The sequence below is a fragment of the Blennius ocellaris genome, assembly GCF_963422515.1.
Source record: "Blennius ocellaris genome assembly, chromosome: 7".
Taxonomy (NCBI): Eukaryota; Metazoa; Chordata; class Actinopteri; order Blenniiformes; family Blenniidae; genus Blennius; species Blennius ocellaris.
This window is the reverse complement of record NC_137656.1, coordinates 9,146,655-9,169,793: the sequence shown is the minus strand read 5'-3', so window position 1 is coordinate 9,169,793 and position 23,139 is coordinate 9,146,655. Positions and strand designations below refer to the sequence as shown.

General features: G+C 39.9%; 7 protein-coding genes across 7 annotated transcripts; 5 read left to right on the top strand and 2 right to left on the bottom strand.

The window, feature by feature from the left end:
• Positions 1-2,733: 2,733 nt before the first annotated feature.
• LOC308131897 (adenosine receptor A1-like) lies at positions 2,734-3,597 on the bottom strand (the record flags this gene model as incomplete). Its single annotated transcript, XM_080498780.1, has 1 exon — positions 2,734-3,597. The coding sequence occupies one exon, from the start codon at positions 3,595-3,597 to the stop codon at positions 2,734-2,736; it is 864 nt and encodes a 287-aa protein (XP_080354906.1).
• A 3,728-nt stretch (positions 3,598-7,325) lies between these two features.
• LOC308132663 (uncharacterized protein) lies at positions 7,326-8,189 on the bottom strand (the record flags this gene model as incomplete). Its single annotated transcript, XM_080499832.1, has 1 exon — positions 7,326-8,189. The coding sequence occupies one exon, from the start codon at positions 8,187-8,189 to the stop codon at positions 7,326-7,328; it is 864 nt and encodes a 287-aa protein (XP_080355958.1).
• A 2,095-nt stretch (positions 8,190-10,284) lies between these two features.
• Positions 10,285-11,151, top strand: LOC308132921 (uncharacterized protein; the record flags this gene model as incomplete). Its single annotated transcript, XM_080500130.1, has 1 exon — positions 10,285-11,151. The coding sequence occupies one exon, from the start codon at positions 10,285-10,287 to the stop codon at positions 11,149-11,151; it is 867 nt and encodes a 288-aa protein (XP_080356256.1).
• A 1,598-nt stretch (positions 11,152-12,749) lies between these two features.
• Positions 12,750-13,649, top strand: LOC308132790 (uncharacterized protein; the record flags this gene model as incomplete). Its single annotated transcript, XM_080499974.1, has 1 exon — positions 12,750-13,649. One exon carries the CDS (start codon positions 12,750-12,752, stop codon positions 13,647-13,649), a length of 900 nt encoding a protein of 299 aa, XP_080356100.1.
• Positions 13,650-14,710: 1,061 nt separating this feature from the next.
• Positions 14,711-15,634, top strand: LOC308132789 (uncharacterized protein; the record flags this gene model as incomplete). The annotated part of the gene is made up of 1 exon (XM_080499973.1): positions 14,711-15,634. The coding sequence occupies one exon, from the start codon at positions 14,711-14,713 to the stop codon at positions 15,632-15,634; it is 924 nt and encodes a 307-aa protein (XP_080356099.1).
• A 1,612-nt stretch (positions 15,635-17,246) lies between these two features.
• On the top strand, positions 17,247-18,134 carry LOC308132053 (uncharacterized protein; the record flags this gene model as incomplete). The annotated part of the gene is made up of 1 exon (XM_080498995.1): positions 17,247-18,134. One exon carries the CDS (start codon positions 17,247-17,249, stop codon positions 18,132-18,134), a length of 888 nt encoding a protein of 295 aa, XP_080355121.1.
• Positions 18,135-20,999: 2,865 nt separating this feature from the next.
• On the top strand, positions 21,000-21,887 carry LOC308132460 (uncharacterized protein; the record flags this gene model as incomplete). Its single annotated transcript, XM_080499561.1, has 1 exon — positions 21,000-21,887. The coding sequence occupies one exon, from the start codon at positions 21,000-21,002 to the stop codon at positions 21,885-21,887; it is 888 nt and encodes a 295-aa protein (XP_080355687.1).
• Positions 21,888-23,139: the final 1,252 nt, after the last annotated feature.

Here is a 23,139-nt window from a genome sequence, read left to right as displayed (position 1 = left end):
CATTTGGGTGAACGCCGAGCGTGGATCCCCCCTGTCTCTCTCCCTCACGCCTGATGTGCTTTGCCAGCCTGGTGGTCGCTTGGTGCTCGCTCGTCCTGCTGCGGGGGCATCTCTTCTAATCTAACGACACCAAAATAAACGCCACAACATTTCTTTGCGAAACGATCCGCGTTGTTTGTTCCGAAAGCGACAAGCGACGAACACGAGCGAGTAAACTGGGATTTCTCGGCTTGCCAAGCAGGCTGGTAGAACCAGAATAAGCACCCGTTTTTTTTTCTTTTTTTGTTGGCACGCCGCGGAGAGAGAGAGAGAGAGAGAAAAAAAACACCGTAACGCCGAAAAGCCGAGCGATTCTTGCAGCAGCTGTGGAGGAAAACGACGCGCCCGAAACGCGCACGAAAGCGGCGCCGTAACAGGGTCACAAATCCACCTCGAGCCGGGGAGAATTTCTTTTAAATACCTTGTTACATCTAGTAGGACTGCTCTCGAGCGTTCTTTACCATCCTCTTGCTCATCTCACAGCCTTCGGGACGCCATGTTGCAAGCTTATGACGTTAGGCTTCCTCACCCCTGACCCACATTTGAATAGAAACCAGCCCCGAGTGCAGCAGAGAAAACATCACACTGTGTGGGAGGGTTCGGCCACTTCTCCTCAAACCGGGTTCCCGGTGGCAACTTTACCTGCAAGATGGCAGAGAGAGAGACAGAGAGGAAATATCTCCAAAGTAACAGGGGTAGTGAGGGCCTTGTTCTCTCTGCAGCTCCACTCAGCCCTGCTGCTACTTACAATGCAAAGATTATCTCTATGTACACTTACGTGGTGCCAATTTCCTCAATACAAAGAATACCTGATCTGAAGTCGAAGCCTTCGACTGCAGTTTCACCACAATACAGTTGCACTTTGTTTGTTTGTTTTTTTTGGTTTGTTTTTTAAATAAAGAACAAATGTTGTGGTTTTAATTGTGACGTTACAAATAGGTGCAGTTTATTCAGATTTGATGCTCAAATCATCTCTGCGGATTCAGCAAACTGATATTTTTGAAGATTGTCTGCAGATTTTGTTTCTCAAATAACACCAATTTGACTGTGCGTAATTTGCCTACTACAACCTCGACTTTATCCTGTAAATCAGTTTGAGTGAGATAATAGAAGCTTATTGCTATCTGAAATTCCACACTCTCATCCTAACATCAGACACATCATGTCATCGATTTATATTGTTTTTGTATTTTATGTGTTATATCTCTGCAGGTTCATACAGTGGATGTACACGGATGTTCACTTTTGAGACTGGTATTTGTATGTTGGATGCTATTTAATATAATTCGAGCTGGGGTTATTGTTTGAAGAATTTGCAAAATGAGAGAAACGAGGCAGGGCAGGAATATTTCAGGTTCACAAACTGGGCACCAGATGTGCGGAAGTATAGTGATATGCAGGCTCCTCCTCTTTGCATGGAAACCCCAGACCCCCTCAGCCAATAGAAAACTGGACATAACCTCCATAACCTCACTGACGGCAACTGTTTCTTTATCCCATCATTAAACAAACAAAAAAAAATTACTTATATATATACATTTAGAAAAAAAATACATATTTTATTACATTATAAGTTATAAGTGATTATTATGTTCACATACCTCACACGCTTTAATCCAATCACTCATGTGTTGTCTATGGTCCACATTCAGCTCCTGGCCACGTTATGGCTCAGTGCCAAAGTACTCGTCTGACACTGTGTGGTTGCCTCGGAAACTGCATCTTCTGAGTGGATGTTTGATAAACTGTGTTGCGTAATTGCACTCAGCATGTTTTCAGACAGATTATTTACTGAAAGGCTTCAGTCTGATAAAGTAGTCCTTAGAAATGTGATTTTCTAATTGGGGATAACTGCGTATTGACAGAAACAAACGTCGAGGATTTCCGAATGATTAATCTAATTTAGGGATTCAAAGCAACCTGTTGAAAATCCAAAGAAAAGATGCACAAAGCTGCAAATGTTGTCTTAATTTTATTCATGAGTCAAGTTTTTGAATATTTCTATAGAAATAATTCCATTCTTAAAAAAAAAACAATCATACTTTTTTTAGATAATTTATAAATTTAGAGTGGAATCACTTTTCTTTTAACATGGCTTTTGTTCGCAGAGTTGTTTTTACTACATAAGAACAAATGAAAGATTAAAAAAACAAACAAACAAGCAAACAAAAACTCTCGCAGTCAGATGTGATGAGTCAGACCAATTGAACGTCATCCAAGACGGCCAAGAGAAGGTGGTCGGCGTTGGTTTACACAGAGCCTGCGTTAACATCCTGCAAATAACGATCCGAGGTTTTTTTTTTATTTACTGGATCCGGTAACTGGATGCTTGGAAGGGCCAAGTCGCCGAGAATTCCCGCTTTGTCATGAAAAGAAAGGAGAAAAAGCACATTGGAGCAGATTATTTGTTTGGTGCCACTACACAGGGCAGAAAATCACATCAAACGTCTCAGAGGCACAATAAATGCAGCGAATGTGTAAAAGCATACATTCGTGAATAAGCTTGGAATGGTATAAAGTTGTATTATTTTGGCTTTTTTTAATTGCTGTAAGCAGCCCTATGGACTTTGTTCTGTTTCATCACTTTGTTAGACGCCACAGATCATGTTTTTTTTTTCTTTTATTCTATAAGATTGATTCATGAAAAGGGCACAAGGTATTAACAGTGTGGCGTCATCAGACATCAGCGGCCTCTCACCTCCTCCTACAGGGTCTCCACACTTTGCTGAGCAGAGTCTCCCGGAGCGCAGAGCAGCCTCGGATGTACAGGAGGGGCGTCAGAGCCGCGTTAATTCGGGGCAAAATGCGAAGCGGGTCTGTGCCTTCATTCTTAAAGTTATAACAAGGCCTCCCAACAAAATAGCAGGTGATGATGTGGATGAATATCGGAAGCCAGGTCCCTAAGAAAAACGCGGCCACCACCAGTATGAGATAGACGGAGGAGCGCTTACTGTCCCTCTCCTCGGAGGGCGGCTCGCGCTCCAGCTGATACCTCGCGATGATGAACAGTCTAATGTTCAGCCCGATCATTATAACCACTGTGAATATGTTACCGATGAATGTACCGATGCCTGTGATCTGTCTGGCAACCCCAAGTGTGACCAGGTTGTTCATGGCCACAATCGCGAAGGCATAAATCCAGTAAGTGACCACGACCATCAGGGTCCTGTTTCGGGTCATGCGCTGGGTGTATTTGAAGGGCGCCGACACGGCGTGGTACCTGTCTGCCTGCGCAGCCAGAATGGCCATGTAAGACAAGCCCAAAAACGTGGGTGCGATGTAAAATGTTGTTGTAGGAGAGTTGAAAGTGTCTCTGACGTCAAGAACACCCGCGTAATAGTAAGACACGCCGCTGCAGATGTCACTGAAGCAGGTGCTCAGCATGTACATGAAGCGATTCTCGCTGCGCAGCGCTTTGTTCAGCATAATTGACAGAAACACAGACACGTTCAGGACAATGATGGTTGTCGCCAGACAAATACTAAAAAGAAATATCAACACATTGCCAAAGCTATTGAGGGGCAATACAGGAGACAGGAGCAGGCTGATGTTTCTCATCGGTGCGGAGAAGGTGCGCGGAATAGTTCAGGTGTTCATTGCGCAGTGAAGACTCCCCGCAGAGCAGCTGTACCTGTACAGCCCAGGGCCCCCACGTCTGGCCCGACTTATAGAGAGTACAGCCAAACATGGGGAACTTCGCCCCGGGTGGCTCTAATTCCCCAGGACCACAAGACAACAAGAGCAAATAGGTCAACATCATTGAAATATGGCAAGTAAAACAAAACACGACATATTAGGGCGCCATTTCACCAGATTATATTTTATCATCATCATATTGCACAGTCCTAGCAAACTCACTCTGTAAAGACTAAAATGTAACATTTTAATTTTCTGTTTTGGCTATGGTGTTAGATGAACAGAATTCCCAGCAGCACGTGAAACATTTTACTTAGAATATTATATTTTGTTAGTTAACCACTGTTAGTTTAGTCAATTTAGATTTTTTTTAAACCTATTCAGAACTTTGAAAGAGGTCATATATTCCAGGGTAATTTAAAGTGTTGTCAATTCAGCTTTCTTAATTTACTGAACTGCATACTGGTGTGCTTTTATCCTGCAATATTAACTACACATACAACAACAACAACATTTTGTTGTTGTTGTTGTTGTTGTTGTTGTTGTTGTTGCTGCTGCTGCTGCTGCTGCTGCAGCAACAATCCTTGACATTCAATCTTGTTTATGGAAATCCTGTCATTTTCCTTTTTATACCACACTTAGGATAGAGATATGCATTTCTGTGAGGGTCAATCGATGTGGGCATTGTTCAAGAAAACATGTTATTTGTTCTCTGTCACCAGAAAATTATGCTTCATACAACAAATAATCAAAAATCCAATGAGATGCAAAACATCGATTGTCTATTTCCGTGTCATTTGCACAGGGTGAAGCATTTTGTTTGTTTCAACTAACATGTAAACAGCTATTTACTGTCCTCACAGAGCAAAGTGAACTTCTGCCTAAAATGCAAATATTGAATGAAAAGTTCAGTGTCCATCAACTTGATTTTAAGTCTCAGTCAGTTGAGCTCTTGGATGGATTCTCCCAAGGTCGGGCTTTGCCTCTTTTTGTGTTCGTGATCTTCATGGACAAGGTGCAGCCTTGTCAGGAGTCTCTGTGTTTGTCCTTTGGATGATGGCTTGTCGGCACTGTGACATGAGAGCCTTCATTACATATTGAGTCACATTAACTCTGCCAAGTTTCAGTCTATGATACACGATTATAGGGAGAGGGGTTGTGAGAGTGGCTGCAGGTTTTGAACAGACTATCACGGTGAGAGGGATGCAGAGCAGTAAAGAAAAGTTTCCTTTTTTACCAGTCAATCTGCATCCCCATCCTCACTGCCGGTCATGACTTAAAGAATGAGATGTTCAGATTAAAGTGGCTAGAGCGTGTTTTCTCTGTAGGGTGTTGGACCTCACCCTTTGTGATTAGTGTGAGGACTTAAACCTTCCAGGAAAGACTGAAATTGGAGCTACTTACTCCTTCATATTGAATAGCAGAAAGCCACCACCTCTGAGTCTGGTTCCATATGATTTCTTCCCTTAAAAATGGGAGTTTTTCCTTTTCAGAGTATTCAGTACTTTAATTGAATTTAATTAAAATGATCCAGTTGAGGTGATTCAGGGATCTGATTAAATGGCCCCCGAGGTTGTCCCAGGATCCACTGGAGAAGTTATATGTGTGATTGATCTGAGAGAGTTTCAGATTATCCCTGGAATAGTTTGAGGAAGTCATGATGAAACAGAGATGTCTGGGCTTATGTCCTCTTAATAAGTGGTTTTCTGATGTTTGGGAACCAAATAAAGATAAATGTTAAATTTTTCAAAAAAAAATCTATTTAATTGAAATAGAGAGCAGGATGAACCCGAAATAGTTGAATGGAACTATCATTTGGTATAACAAAAAAAATCAAAACAACAAAAACTAGTTTAATGATTAAAAAACAAAATGACAAGGAAATTGAGATGAATAGAGGGAAATACTCCCTTATGTGTTCAGTTCGCTGCATTTAAATGAACTGTGTAATTCATCACTTCAGTAATTACAGTATGTTTTAACAAAGTCAGTGTTTTCATGCACAATCATGATGTATGAGAGGTATTTTCAAATGTCCAAAAGACAATTCGGTTTTGATGGCTTTATCCTTTCATATGATAACACCTCACTAAATAAATCCTATTGACGTTGTCCTCCGTCATCCTCAATATAATGAAATTCATATATGATATCCTGCATCACACCTGTTGTGAACACTTGTTTGAAGTTTCCAGTCATCATAATGACTTCATATTTTTAAAAAGCTCCGGCAATTGAAACATAGAAAATAACAAACTGTCAAAATCCAGTTTTATACTGCAGGGCTTTATTGGAAGGAAAATTTCATCAGAGCTCCTGAACTGGTTCCAGTCTGGGCTTGATGATTGCGATTGGCTCCAGTCCCCCACAATCCTCAGCTGGCAAAAAGTGGGTTAACATTTCAAGTCAGAGGAATCTTTCTCATTGGAATCATAAATCATTGTTACTTGCTTCCCACTCAGAGAAAACCCTCTCAAACACAATCACTAGTGAGTCTTTGGAACATGTGGCTATGAGTTACTCATAAAGAAGAAGGAGGATGTGTGTATTTTTATATTTGTATATTTGTATATTTTTATTCCCTACTTTTATATTCTATTCTATTGTATTTTATAAACCAGAATGCTGCAACAAAACAATTTCCCTTCGGGGATTAATAAAGTTATCTATCTATCTATCTATCTATCTATCTATCTAAACATTTTGATGTGAGTCAAATAGTCAAAGTTATCTGAAGAAAAAAGTGTCATCTGAGTATCTTGGTTACATCTTTGCAGTCTTTACAGGTCTTTTGTCTTGGGGAAAGAATTTATTTGTGAGATCGCTGAGTTTCCAAGATTCATGCATTTCTACAACACCAATGTCAAATGTTAATAATGATGCATTCATTTACGGTAACATGTTAAAAACCTCGCATTTGCTCACAATAGAACTAAAGCAACACATCAAATATAAAATGTAAGACATTTTACTATTGAATCGATGCATGTTTTATTTTATAAACAGCAGTATATCTTGCAAATTATGAAACAGTGAAACACAATGGAGACAACAAAGAGCAGTTTTTGGCAACAGGTTCGCAACATGACTGGAAGGGGAAAATAGTCAGGCGTCCGTCAGTGGCTCAGTGCCAAAGTGTTCTCCTGACACGGTGTGGCTGAAGGGAAAACTGCATCATCTGAGCTCAGGATACCTTCAGAAAAATAGTGTTTACAACTGACAGGTTAAAGAGTTACGTCCACATGAATATTTAGTTGTTGTTTTTTTTAATGAGAATGAATGCTTTATTTTTTTCCCGAAATGTTTCATTTATCATAACAAATTCCTTACTAATTCCATTATTTAATTTAACATAATTATTGATTCGTTTATTATTATTATTAGTCTTTTTGGGATAGCAGCTGGCACGATAAACTCTGTTCATAGAATGAAAAGAAAACAGGAAAGCCAAGAAACAGTCAAATCTGAAAACTTTTTAAAGAGAATGTTGTTTTCCCAAGAGTTTGAAACACTGAGAATGAAGTGAAAAGTGTTTCTTTCTCTCTCTCTTTTTTTAACATAATTTAAGGAATTTCCATTATTGAACACAAAGCACAAAACAAGGGAGAAAAAAAGACTTGAGTGTAAAGTGATCAGACATCAGCGGCCTCTCACCTCCTCCGACAGGGTCTCCACACTTTGCTGAGCAGAGTCTCCCGGAGCGCAGAGCAGCCTCGGATGTACAGGAGGGGCGTCAGAGTCGCGTTGATTCGGGGCAAAATGCGAAGCGGGTCTGTGCCTTCATTCTTAAAGCTATAACAAGGCCTCCCAACAAAATAGCACGCCGTAATATGGGTGAATATCGGAAGCCAGGTCCCTAAGAAAAACGCGGCCACCACCAGTATGAGATAGATGGAGGAGCGCTTACTGTCCCTCTCCTCGGAGGGCGGCTCGCGCTCCAGCTGATACCTCGCGATGATGAACAGTCTAATGTTCAGCCCGATCATTATAGCCACTGTGAATATGTTACCGATGAATGTACCGATGCTTGTGATCTGTCTGGCAATCCCAAGTGTGACGAGGTTGTGCAAAGCCACGATCAGGAAAGCGTAAAACCAGTAAGTGACCACGACCATCAGGGTCCTGTTTCGGGTCATGCGCTGGGTGTATTTGAAGGGCGCCGACACGGCGTGGTACCTGTCCGCCTGCGCAGCCAGGATGGCCATGTAAGACAAGCCCAAAAACGTGGGGACCACGTAAAATGTTGTCGTTGGTGAGCCGAACGTGTCTCTCACGTCAAGAACACCCGAATAATAGTAAGACACGCCGCTGCAGATGTCACTGAAGCAGGTGCTCAGCATGTACATGAAGCGGTTCTCGCTGCGCAGCGCTTTGTTCAGCAGTATGGAGACGAACACGGACACGTTGAAGAAAATGATGGCTGCGGCAAGAACAATGCTAAAAAGAAACATCAACACATTGCCAAAGCTATTGAGGGGCAATACAGGAGACAGGAGCAGACTGATGTTTCTCATCGGTGCGGAGAAAGTGCGCGCAATGGTTAAGGATTTATGAAGCGTATAAGTCGGTCAGTATATAGGGAGACTTTGCCCCGAGTGCTTTCAATCCCCAGGGATCACTCCACCCCTGATAGAACATGGGTCAACACCTCATCAAAACAGCACATGTGATAGATAAATAAATATGTAAGACAAACGCAGCAGAAAGGTGCAGAATTTCAGAAATCCAGATTTAATAATCCTTTCGGTAATGTGCATATTTATTCATGTGCACTTTTTCAGAGCAGTGTTGCCTCATCGTTTCTCGTTAATGGAGGCCTGTGTGCGTGTCTTCAGGCAAGAGTTCTAACTGTCACAATAAGCTGCGTCTCGTCATAGAATAAAATGATTATCAAGACGTCTGAAATACTGGTGAATATTTCCAAGCATTGTTTAAGTGAATAGGGGAAGTGTGTTTTTAGGTTTCTGTTTCTTTCAGACAGCAGTCTTCCAGTGGAGCTCTAAATCCCTTCCTGTCTGGAGTACAGTATAATGCTGTCAGTCTTGTGTTTATGATGGATTACATTTAATACCTTGTCACAAATGCACATAGTCCAACTATTAAATAGGCTGACATGTGCAAAACGTTTGAAAACATGAGTTAAGGAGTGACGAGTCTCAAGTAAAGCTTGTTGAATAACTTTACCAGTTTGTCAAATACAAACTCATGAGTTCGGTCACAACAACAATACCTCATAAGTTGACAAAGGAATCAATGAAGTAGGTGTTGATAGGTTAAAAAAAAATACTGCTCAAATCTCTTTATTTAAGTTTTTCGACACCTGGTGAGTAACAAAAGAATATTTTAGGGAAATGCCCTGAGTGAAAAATGGAAAAATACATCAATTTGCAGAACACTGTTGAAAACCATTTTCTGCAAAGCGAAGTTGTCAAGACTTCCACAATCCATAGCTGCAAAGAAACCCAAGTGTATGTAAATCACCACTGTTGTCCCATGGCCCAGGGCTAATTGCAACTAGATTGATGTTAAATAGAAAACTATGAAAACTTTTCCATAATTAGGTGAATAAATGTTTGATATTTTACTGGGAAACCATGGACACTGTGTCCAGTGAACTGAAGAAGAGACGGACGTCCTTCCTGCGGGCTCCTCACACATCCAGAAAGTGTCGGTCAATGTGTCGAGTCCAAGGAGGTTTATCTTGTATCAGGGAAGGCTTTGCACATTTCTCATGCAGACGAGTTTAGACTGTGCAGGTTTTCTGTTTTCCATCACATTGCAAAGGCAGAGATATGCAACTGTATACACTCTCAACTCTGCTCTCCATGCAGGGCAGAGATAATATTTGCTTTAAGAATAAGCTCTCTCTAGTGGCTGCCATATAGTCCACTTCTTTATAATGCATGTCCTTCAAAATGAGATAAGAAGGCAAGATAACCACCTTTACTGTCTTCTGTGTTAAATTCCGAGGTTATTCACTTACCATCATAAAATCGCATGCACTCGCGCAACTTAAATGTTGCATATTGCCAGACCAGGGGTGTGTAACCTGAACAAAACTGTGATTTTTGTCAATTTTCAACAGATAATATTTGTCCGGAGCAACAACACACGTTTATTCTTTGAAATGAGAATAACGCAATTTATGAATTCATTTTAGCTGCAGGTACATAGACTAGATGTGTATCTTGCTAACTTTCACAAGAAAGCCATTTTATTATTTTTGATTGAGAAAAGTATACTATTTCAAGGAAACAGTACTCAATAATGCTGCAGGACAAAATATAGTAAAGTCTTTTTTTTTTTTTATTCATAAAGAGAAAATACGTTTTTGTTTTTGTTTGGGGATATCCACTCTGGGTGGAAAGTATTAAACAAAGAAATATGCTGCAAGAAGTTTGGAAGCATATTTGCACAGAATTGAGATGTCATTGTTTTCACCATCACCAGTGTGTCGTTCGACTCAATTTCTCACTTTCTGACATGCATCATCTGCAAACACATGTCACTTGCTTCGACTGGACATGTGCCCCAGAGATTTCAGTAATTGCTGCATGCGGCACGCCTCTATAAAGATGAAGGAGGCTCATCCTCTCTTGGAGCTTAAGGATGCTCCTCAACGGCACCGTCCCTCTGTCTGTGGATTTTGACACTCCGGGAGACTTTCTCATCTTCACCTTCCATATTCTGTTCGCCACCAGTGCCGTGCTGGTGGCGGGCTCCGTGGTGGTCGGGATCTCCTCCACTCGGTCGCTCCGAGGCCAGAACCGCTTTATTTTCATGCTGAATACGAGCATCAGTGACACTCTGACCGGGTTTTCTGTCTATTATCTGGGCCTCTTTGACGTCCAGGAGGGCTACCCCTCCAGGAACGGCACATACTACATTTTGCCTTCGTTTCTGGGTGTTAATGTGTTGACCTTCCTCTTTGCTCAGTTCGACCGTTATTTCGCTGTGTGCCACCCTTTCTTCTACAACCGCTACATCACCAGATCTGTGGTCATCGGTATCTGCGCGTTCTGCTGGGTTTACACATACACCATCCTCACGGTGCAGAACATGGTGCCCATCTCCAAGGCAGCTCAGATAAACGCGTTTGGTGTCATGACGCTGCAAATTATCGTTCTCATCAAAGTGCTCATGACAATTAAATTGTACATCATAGCCAGAAACCACCTGGTGAGAGAGGCGCCGAGCGCAGAGAGAGACAGCAAGAACGAGTCGCTGCGCATCATCGTGTTCGTGGTGATTTTCTTCTTGGCTCTGTGGTGCCCGTCCTTTGTCAATATAATTGTGAGACAGTTGACGAGGAAGGGTCTTCGTTTCAGAAATGAAGCCACCAACCTGTTCGCCATCATGGCGCGTCTTAACGCGCTGGTCACCCCGGCGGTGTACATCCGGGGCAGCCCGGCGCTGCGGGCGGCCGTGTGGACGACGGTGTGGTGGAGGCTCTTCCCGAGGCGCAGGGCAAGGTGAGAGGCCATCCCAGCCTAAAATCAAGGTGAAAAAGATTGGTTAGAGCGAGAAAATGTTATTTTCAGAGGCCATTGCCGCTCTCTCATCACCCCATCATCTCTGTGTTGCAGAATTGGTTTCTCCTTTAACGGAGTGACAAGAAAATGACCGGGAAGCAGTCCTAACAGGTATCATCATAAGATGTAATGAGAAAGATGATGAATGGCTTTCTGTCACAAATAAGTCCTTAATCAATTTTTTTTTTTTTTTGACTGAAACAAAATGGACATGTCAAATTAAAAAAAATGTTGTGGTTCATTCACGGGTCGGGTTTGTTTTTGATTTTCGATTGCTAAAACGCATTGGTCGAAACTGAAGCGACAAGTTCATAACTCTCATGTAACTCAGCTCAACAGTTTATCTCATACCCGTGTGTGTGTGTGTGTGTGTGTGTGTGTGTGTGTGTGTGTGTGTGTGTGTGTGTGTGTGTGTGTGTGTGTGTGTGTGTGTGTGTGTGTGTGTGTGTGTGTGTGTGTGTGTGTGTGTGTGTGTGTGTGTGTGTGTGTGTGTGTGTGCGTGTGTGTGTGTGCGTGTGTGTGTGTGTGTGTTAACACTGAAATCAATGTGATATTCATGCATTAACGCACAGCACAGTGTTACTGTAACGTCACGGTGGGGATTCAACAATATACATTTAACGGTTAGATAAGTTTATATTCGCAGACCTGCTTACAAAATAACTGAAATAAAAGATTATCTGGGATGACCATTCAATTCATCCAATTTATTCTGCGGCCAGACCTCTTTCCATTTTGACTCACTATGACGTGATAAAGAAGTTTGTGATCTCTTCCCTGCGTCAAACTGCAAGAAATAGAAGCAGAGTGAGTTGTGCACGACAATTATGGTAATTGAGTTTAGTTCATCAACATCGTGCCAGCAAAATGTTAATCATCATAATTGAAGATTGACAGAAAACTGATGGATTTCATTATTAATCAAGCTGTTATTTCCATAACCATGAGAAGAGTCTTTTCCAAGTTGTATCATGATGCATTCAAGAGACAGTTACCAAAAAGTCTGAATAACAAATCCGTTTCGATCAACTGTAAAAAATAAATAAATTAATCCAAAAAAAAAGAAGAAGAAGAAGTAATAATAATGTCTTTGTTAGCTGTTGTGTACACAATCAGTCAAACAGGTAAATATGCTACTCTAATCTTGACAATAAAACCCACTCTACTTTTCTGGTTTCATGTCATTTGTTTTTTCTTTAATTCATTTACATGTAAAGTTTATCAAATAATTATGAAGTGAACCAGACCAATTACTGTATGTCCATATATATATATATACCAACTCAACATGATTCATGTCCTTTAATTATCAAAAGATCACTTTGAGGTCCTCCTGACTTAAACCCCAAATAATTTCTTGATGAGCCCTGTAACCATAAGGCCCGTGGTAAATGGTAAAGAAGAAGAATTCACAGGGGAGACGCGGTCTCCTCCTACTTGCACCCATTTCCCTCGTTTTTTTATGCAGCCATTAAAAGTCTTCGAAGAGCAACTCTTTCCAGAGCACAGCATATTCTCTGATCTACATCGCGCACTGCCATTATGATTCTCTTAGCCAACATTACTTTAATTCCACTATCTGTTGACTTTGATAGTCCAGAAGATTTTATTGTTTTCATTTTCCACTGCTTATGGGGGTTCAGCACTGTGCTATTGGCCAGCTCTGTGGTCTGCGGCATTATTAATACCCGCGCGCTTCTGGAGCAAAACCGTTTCCTGTTCATGTTGAACACGAGTATTTGTGACACTATGACTGGCTGCGGCATTTTCTACGAATTTTTATTCGATGTAAGGAATAGCTTTCCGTCCAGAAACGGTACATATTACATCCTGCCTTCACTCCTCGGAGTGAATATCATGACTTTTTTATTCGCTCAGTTTGACCGCTACTTCGCCGTGTGCCATCCTTTCTTCTACGGTCGTTTCATCAGCGGACGGGTCATCGTGTGCGTCAACCTGTACAGCTGGCTGCATGTGTATGGGCAGCTGCTCATACAACACCTTGTGCCACTGTCCGTGGCCAAAGAGATCATAGTATTTAGTAGACTTAGTCTGATGGGGGTTATTATCACCAAGATTAGTATGACAGTCAAGCTCCTCATCGTGGCCAGGTACCAGCTGCTGAGAGAGCCTCCGAGCCCGGAGAGGGAGAGCAAGAAAGAGTCCCTCTTCATCATCATAGTGGTGGTCGTATTGTTTCTGATACTGTGGTTACCCGCTTTGCTCCATTCAAGCTTATCGAGGCTCACAGGACAAGCGGTTGCATTTCATAACAATGCAGTGGACCCTTTAAAGATCTTGTCCAGGAGTAACGCTCTGTGCACCCCGTCCCTCTACCTGTGGGCGAGCCCGTCGCTCAAAGCCGCAGTGTGGAGGACAGTGTGGGGGAAAGTCTGCTGCTCCAGAACGCACAAGTTAAGGTTGGTCACAAGGAACATGTAGGGGAAACAGATACAGATTTTATATAAAATAATTTTAGTATTTAAAAAAAAAAAGAAAAAAAGTTTGATTTGATGGCTGCGTCTCCCGACATTTATTTATTATTTTTTTATTTTTTTATTTTTTTATTTATTTATTTATTTTTTTTTTTTTTATTTATTTATTTATTTATTTATTTATTTATTTGTTTGGTTATTTGTTTGTTTATTTGTTATGTATTTATTTGTTTATTTCGATCGTTTATCATTTTTAGCAGCTCGTTTGTGTTTTTGATTATATACATGTGGACGATTAGAATGTCGGCCTCGACATCGTATAATTCGAAATGGTTTCTACAACTTACCTCATCATGCATTTTTAATGTGAGCTCTATAAATTGCACATTTTCCACAAAATAAACGTTCACAGTTTATAAGGACGACCAAGGAAGAAATACATTATTATTGTTGATGATCATAATAATAATAATAATAATAATAATAATAATAATAATAATAATAATAATAATAATAATAATAATAATAATAATAATAATAATAATAATAATAATAATAATAAGCCGTGGTGATTACGGGAAAGCAGTGTTGGGAGACTTTTGGACTTGAGATAAGCTTTAATGACATTTTCTGTGATTGAACCGACGGTTCAGATTTCTGTAAGAGTTCATCCACAACTTTTGAAACATATCCAATCTTATACCGTATGAAGCTCACAAAAAAACTTGCTGCATTGCAAGGTATGTCACATCTTCAAGTGTGACATGATATAATATGGTTATTTATATATCGGTCCTTTTCAATGAAATCTAAACACTTTTAAACAATAACTGAAAGCTTTTGTCTAACCCAAGAATGTGTTAATGTTTGAATCAATATTTCGATTTAACTGCACAACATCAATTAATAAAAGTAAAATATTTTCTTTTTTTTTATTGGTGTGTGTTTGGTGATTGGAGGCCGTTTCAGATCACTGCCTCCACCCATGAACCATATCCTTCTTAACAGAGCAAGTCTTCTTTTGTCGCAGTCCAGGTCGCTGCTTTGCGCACTCCTATCCTGACCATCATGGTCAACTTTACTGTTCCCCCTCTGAGTGTTGACTTTGATAGTCCAGAAGATTTTATTCTTTTCATTTTCCACCTCTTGTGTGGTATCAGCACTGTGCTATTGGCCGGCTCTGTGGTCTGCGGCATTATTAATACCCGCGCGCTTCTGGCGCAAAACCGCTTCTTGTTCATGTTGAACACGACTGTTTGCAACACTATGACTGGCTGCGGTATTTTCTACCAATATTTATTCGATGTAAGGACTGGCATCCCATCCAGAAACGGTACATATTACATCCTGCCTTCACTCCTCGGAGTGAATATCATGACTTTTTTATTCGCTCAGTTTGACCGCTACTTCGCCGTGTGCCATCCTTTCTTCTACGCTCGTTTCATCAGCGGACGGGTCATCGTGTGCGTCAACCTGTACAGCTGGCTGCATGTGTATGGGCAGCTGCTCATACAACACCTTGTGCCACTGTCCGTGGCCATAGAAATCGGAGTATTTAGCAGAATCAGTTTCATAGGGATCATTGTGACGGAGATTAGTATGACAATCAAGCTGCTCATCGTGGCCAGGTACCAGCTGCTGAGAGAGCCTCCGAGCCCGGAGAGGGAGAGCAAGAAAGAGTCCCTCCTTATCATCATAGTGGTGGTCATATTGTTTCTGATACTGTGGTTTCCCGCTTTGCTCTATACGATTGTGTCATGGTTGACTGGGAAGTATATTATCTTTAAAAACGATGCGGTAGATCCACTGAGGATCTTGTCCAGGAGTAACGCTCTGTGCACCCCGTCCCTCTACCTGTGGGCGAGCCCGTCGCTCAGAGCCGCAGTGTGGAGGACAGTGTGGGGGAAAGTCTGCTGCTCCAGAACGCACAGATTAAGGTTGGTCACCATTCACCTGAACGAGGATCAGACTGTTAAAATTGCAATATTTTAGCTTCGAAGAGGCACACAGTTTTGACATTGATTGTGTTCATATTGTTATCAATTGTTTTTTTTTTACGAGTAGATAGAGGTCAGTGACCCTGAACAAACTAAATGTCAAAATACATCGTTTGTTTCACCTTCATCAGGTCAGCTTTGCTTTATAATTGAGAAAACGTCATCGTACATTCCCAGTCATTAAATTGTCACAACAAATAAACTCCTTTTCTAGAATAATTACTAAAAAGAGATATGTTTATTATTATTGATGATGATGATAACAACAACAACAACAACAACAATAATAATAATAACTATTATAATAATAATAATAATAATAATAATAATAATAATAATAATAATAATAATAATAATAATAATAATAATAATAATGCTTTCTCCTTATAGGTTTTCTTGAAGATTGAAGATTGATGTTCATAGCTTTCACGCATCAATTTTTCATATGATCGTGTCCGAGCTATCAACATGGAGACTTTTTCACGATAAATAAACTACGATGTCATTTTCTGCCAATGGACAGCCAGTTTATGTGATTATTTGAGTTTATATCCGAACGAAATGAATATATCTTTAGAATCTTGAACGATGAAAAAACTTTCTGAAAAGGCCCCATATCATAGCCAAGCAGCGTATTTACTGCAACTGCTTACGACATCTTTACCTGTGTGACAACACATATAAATGTATGGATGATGCTGTTGTAAAGAGTCAGTGTGGTCAGTAAAAAGGATCTTGCTGCAACCATATTTAAAAAAAAACCTGTGTTGTCTTTCATGTAAAAACGCACTAAGCAAATAGACATAAAGCAAAGCAAAAAGACATATTGTTAAAGGTTTACATGTGAGCGTATACTATATATTTGTATATGTATATGCATATGCATATGCAGAGTATACTGTTTATGGCCAAGAATTGTCAAAATGACCACGAAAAGGAATATTTTGATCTTAAATAATCTGTTTACTTACAAAGCTTGCAAAGCGCTGTCGCGCACCTCCAACAGAAAGTGTTACGACACTTGAACTGATTCAGAATACAGTTGTGAAAAACATTGTGTAAAGTTGATGCCAACACATTTTCTACAACATATTCGCGGGTATTTAAGAATGTAATATTATTCCATGTAATGTTTTTCTACCAAATGTCTTTTCAAGTCATACAATGAATTATTTTTATTTGTATTCTTATTCTTATTCTTATTCTTATTCTTATTCTTATTCTTATTCTTATTCTTATTCTTATTCTTATTCTCATTCTCATTCTTATTCTTATTCTTGTTCTTGTTCTTGTTCTTATTCTTATTCTTATTATTTTTATTATTATTATTATTATCATCATTATGTGATCACAATATTGATGTATGTCCCGTATTGCTTCATAAAGCACGAACTACTATATAACTCCAATAATACAAATAAAACTAACATATGTTTTGCTTTATCAGCAGCTGACAGAAATCTTTTGATGACAGAGAATAACATTTTAAAACTCTGACCAGAGTTTTTGCATGTCATCATGGGGGAAAGGAGGAGGAAAACAGGTGTCTGCGGAGGTGTGACACGGTGATATATTGGGTGCGCAGAGGAAACGTTTGCGCACAAACGATGCCCCTCTTCAACGTGACAGATTCTGCCGCGGGAGGAGTGGCTCTCTCAGTGGACTTCGACAGTCCTGAGGATTACTTGGTCTTCATTTTTCAGATCCTCTATGCCACAAGTACTGTTCTTCTGGCTGGAACGGTGGTGATCAGCATCGCAGCCACCAGAGCTCTGCGCCTCCAGAACAGATTCATTTTCATGCTGAACACCAGTGTGTGTGACACGCTGGCCGGCTTATCGGTCTATTATCTGGGCCTGTTTGACGTGAACGAGGGATATCCCTCCAGAAACGGCACTTACAATGTGTTGCCTTCACTTTTAGGCGTCAACATACTAGTTTTTCTGTTCGCACAGTTTGACAGGTACTTTGCCGTGTGCTACCCGTTCATCTACAGTCGCTTTATAACGCGGCCCTTTGTCATCTGCGTCAACATCTACTGCTGGGTGCACAACATTGCGCACCTGCTCATCAGAAATGTGTTGCCGATTTCCAAATCTGTGCAGCTCTATGTGATCAGCATCATCCTCTTCCAGCTGGTCGTGTTCACCAAAGTGGTCATGACCATCAAACTGTATGTAATTGCCAGGTTCCAGTTGGAGAGAGATCCTCCCAGCGCAGAGAAGGAAACCAAGAAGGAGTCGCTGAAAATCATCATCTTCGTGGTCATTAGCTTCTTGGTCTTATGGTGTCCTTCGTTTATAAATATTATCCTGAGGTTCGTGGGAGGAAATGGCCTCGTTTTTAGAAACGAGGCCACGAATGTGTTCGCCATCATGGCTCGTCTGAATGCGCTGTGCACACCATCCGTGTACATATGGGGGAGTCCTGCGCTCCGGGAGGCCATGGTGAAGAGGGTGTGGGGAAGAGTTTGTCCCCGGTGCAAGAGCAGGTAGGAGGCGAGGAAAAACACTCAAAACACACGTGTAAAGAGTGAAGACAGCTTGAACCTTTTTCCTGGTGCTTGGACACAAACATGGATGTATCTGCGCACACATGCAGGCCGTTTATAATTATTCACAAATCCTGATGACTTGAATCCCAATTTGGAATAAAACATATTTTCCGAATAAGAACGAATGGTGTGTGTGTAATAAGGAGTGGATATGAAACACATTATTTTAGTTTAACGATTTAATTTAGGACGGAAATGTGTTTTTGAACTAGAAAGAAAGTCTTTTTTAGTGCACTTGCATCAAATCATATAATGCAACTCTTCATTTCGTGTCATCTGATTTAATAATTTCAATGTAAACTCTAAATCATTATCTGTTGAGATATTTGTGTTCAAGGGGGTAATGGTAAAAAAAAAAAAGTCCTCTACTCATATGAACAACTACTTGAAATGTCTATATTTTTTAATGTAAGTTGCACATTTAACTTGTCTACAATCCCCCCCAAAAAAGAATTTGTTGAGTTAACATAATTTAATCATGGCACACATTTCCATCTGTTCAGATTAAGTCGATTGAGTCCCTTTTAATTATATTATATGAACAACATGTTTATTTATTGATGCAACATTATTTAGATATTTATGTTCAATAGATTGACGTTTCATAGAATCAAAATATTTTTTTGTGCATCAAATTAATGACAATGTAATTCACTCTACATCGGTCAAGAATTTCAACACATTAAAATCCAGCCTTGCTAGATCAACACATTCTACTGAAACTAAACTTATTGAATGAATTAAGTAGGTTTCAAAAGTTTAATTAATATAAATATCGTTTCAATTACTTTTCTTGCAGCTGGTACAGCTATTAAGCATAAGATTCCCATTTCAAATGTACACTATTTTAAATAGAGTCCACAAACCATTTTAAGCAACTTTATTTTTGTTTCACTAAAAACACGAACTTTTTCTTAAACAAAACAAATGTTTTATTTTTAAACACACTGAACAATAATAACATGACCGTACATAAATATATCATTACCTCACAAAAAAGTGGAAGAAAAGTGCATTACATTGCCTGATGTACTGTATTAGTGCACACACACATAAAAAAAAATCAAAGATGTTTTAAACAAAATTATTATTGGAACACAAAAATAAAAGGCTTGCAAGGCAATAAAATAAAAAGCCAGTAGTCAAAAGTAAACTGACAAAACAGGCTTTCAGATGTTACCTATTCTGATACCATGAATATTCTGAATAACAGTTCTCTCAAACTTTATTGTAAGACCAGCATCACAACATCACAATTGGTGATGCTTTTACATTTCAGGCAAGAAAAACTCTAAACTGTGTACATCCTAATTTGCACACCTCATACACAGAACATGACTGCACAACTCAAAACAATAATTTTGACAACATATGAGCGCAACAGAAGCAACCCCATGAACCACATGAACAGCCCCACAATGCATTGCAAACTACAGTACAAAACTGTATTATATTAATACAGTATAATACTGGTGGAAATTGGCCGTACCTTTACAGCAAATAGTCTGCACAAGTCCAAAGGACAGAGCAAAAGCCAATGCAATGCTGCTTAAACTGCTCAGGACCTCCACACCTTCAATGAGGACACCAATGTCCTCTGGATCATCCTGAGGCTCGACACTTTCATTCTTTATGACATACACCACCGTGACAGTTTGCTCCATGGCACGATTGGGTTCAGTGTCTGTGTCCTGTCGGATGAAATCAACAAAAGTAACCTCTGGAGTTGAAAAATAACAGAAAGTGACTGAAGTCACCATGTGTAAACGAGGAGAATACGTGACAATTAAGTGGTACTCATCCAGACATGTACACCAACCATAAAATGTATGTATATTATAGAAGTGCACTGGACACTCCAGGAAAAGAAACGAAAAAAAAAAACACAGCTACTGAGAGTAAAGATGTTCTGATAACGGTACAAAGCTGATCTGCTTTTTTTTTTTTTTTTTTTTTCAAGAATTACATCGACAGGCCTCCATTGCCACGGGAAAATTTTGAATTTAAACAAACACCATGAAAATCTGAAATGCACAAAGAATTTCATAGTTTCAAATGCTTTGTAGATTCGTTTGGATTGCAGATTACTGAGAGTGACAGAAATGTGACATTTTGTATTTCTCCGAATTAATACAAAATGTATAATTAAATTATACTATTGGATAAGACAGGTATTTCTGGACACCTTCATGGCGAGGAGCTGATGAGAACAAATGAACGCACGCTGTTTAAAGTGAATTAATGCACTTTACAAACGTTATTTCACCGATAACGTCGTTTCTTCTCTCGGTTTAAAAAGACCATAGCACCACCGAGCGGTGATATGGATAAAATACACATAACAAAGACTGACTGTTTATAGAAACACAATTCATCCTAACTCCGTAACTCAGAATTCATTTTGTTGATTGTGAACATGCGTGTGTGTCCCTTACCCCATATGGTAAAACGTGGCTTCCTATATTAATTATGTTAAAGGGGGAACAATCCAGAATCGGTACTTTATTTAAGGAAGTCAGCAGAAAACAACAACAACAACAACAACAACAACAATAACAACAACAACAACAATAATAATAATAATAATAATAATAATAATAATAATAATAATAATAATAATAATAATAACAATAATCGCTTTATCAGCAGCTGACAGAAATCTTTTGATGACAGAGAATAACATTTTAAAACTCTGACCAGAGTTTTTGCATGTCATCATGGGGGAAAGGAGGAGGAAAACAGGTGTCTGCGGAGGTGTGACACGGTGATATATTGGGTGCGCAGAGGAAACGTTTGCGCACAAACGATGCCCCTCTTCAACGTGACAGATTCTGCCGCGGGAGGAGTGGCTCTCTCAGTGGACTTCGACAGTCCTGAGGATTACTTGGTCTTCATTTTTCAGATCCTCTATGCCACAAGTACTGTTCTTCTGGCTGGAACGGTGGTGATCAGCATCGCAGCCACCAGAGCTCTGCGCCTCCAGAACAGATTCATTTTCATGCTGAACACCAGTGTGTGTGACACGCTGGTCGGCTTCTCGGTCTATTATCTGGGCCTGTTTGACGTGAACGAGGGATATCCCTCCAGAAACGGCACTTACAATGTGTTGCCTTCACTTTTAGGCGTCAACATACTAACTTTTCTATTCGCACAGTTTGACAGGTACTTTGCCGTGTGCTACCCGTTCATCTACAGTCGCTTTATAACGCGGCCCTTTGTCATCTGCGTCAACATCTACTGCTGGGTGTACAACTTTGCGCACCTGCTCGCCAGAAATGTGTTGCCGATTTCCAAAGCCATGCAGCTCTATGTGATCAGCATCATCCTCTTCCAGCTGGTCGTGTTCACCAAAGTGGTCATGACCATCAAACTGTATGTAATTGCCAAGTTCCAGTTGGAGAGAGATCCTCCCAGCGCAGAGAAGGAAACCAAGAAGGAGTCGCTGAAAATCATCATCTTCGTGGTCATTAGCTTCTTGGTCTTATGGTGTCCTTCGTTTATAAATATTATCCTGAGGTTCGTGGGAGGAAATGGCCTCGTTTTTAGAAACGAGGCCACGAATGTGTTCGCCATCATGGCTCGTCTGAATGCGCTGTGCACACCATCCGTGTACATATGGGGGAGTCCTGCGCTCCGGGAGGCCATGGTGAAGAGGGTGTGGGGAAGAGTTTGTCCCCGGTGCAAGAGCAGGTAGGAGGCGAGGAAAAACACTCAAAACACACGTGTAAAGAGTGAAGACAGCTTGAACCTTTTTCCTGGTGCTTGGACACAAACATGGATGTATATGCGCACACATGCAGGCCGTTTAATTATTCACAAATCATGATGACTTGAATCCCAATTTGGGGGATAAAAAACGAACACATTATTTCAGTTAAACGTTTTCATTTAGCATGGAAATGTGTTTTTGAACTGGAAAGAAAGTGTATTTTAGTGCACTTGCATCAAATCATATAATGCAACTCTTCATTTCCTGTCATCTAATTTAATAATTTCAATATAAACTCTGAATCATTTTCTGTTGAGATATTTGTGTTCAAGGGGGTAATGGTAAAAAGTCCTCTGCTCTAATGAACAACTGCTTGAAATGTCTAAGTTGCACATTTAACCTGTCTATGATAATTTTCTTCAGGGTCAGCTCGTGGCATGGGAAGGCGGCTCCCACAAAATCATCGGAATAATGAGCCAAGCCTGCACTCTGCATTTTAACCCTCTGGGATATCACAGTTGCTCTCTGTCTATATATGATTCATTCATTTTAATATATAACTCATGTTGGTTTTTCTTCGAACATTGCGTGCTGGAAATAACCGAAGCGGTTTATTTCATTAGGTTCGTGATTTGTTGAGTGCCCTGATACAAGAAAAACACATGAATGTGTTTGTTGTTTGCTTTTAATGCTCATTATAAAGGGATTGTTTGATATAAAGCGGGCACATTGCAAAACATCTATAATAACTTTTTTTTTTCATGCTCCCTTTCCTTCAGAAGTTTGGAAACGTTTGTTTTGTATTACATTGAATTGTTTTGTTTTGTTTCTTTTTTTTCCCAATGAATTAAAAAAAATCAATTCTCAGGTAATATTTAAAACAACAATCATTAAATAGCCGCAATAAACAAGTCGGATTTACTTATTAAAAAAATGCTGTAAAATCTTATAAAGTGACGCCAACACTGTGATCATAAAAAGCAAGATCAATTTAGCACATCTGAACAAAAGTTCATTAATATGCTTATTGTTGCTTTATTTACCTGGGGAAGAATAGAATAGAATAGAATAGAATGGAACAGAATGGAATATAATCGTTTTTTGTCATTGTAGAATTTCAACAAAATTAAGACAATACAGTACAATTGAAATAAGACAGAATGTTGTTTTTGCTCATCAACGATGAAGTGTGATTGTATGCTCACAATACAGTCTGATCTTAAGCTGCATCAACTGT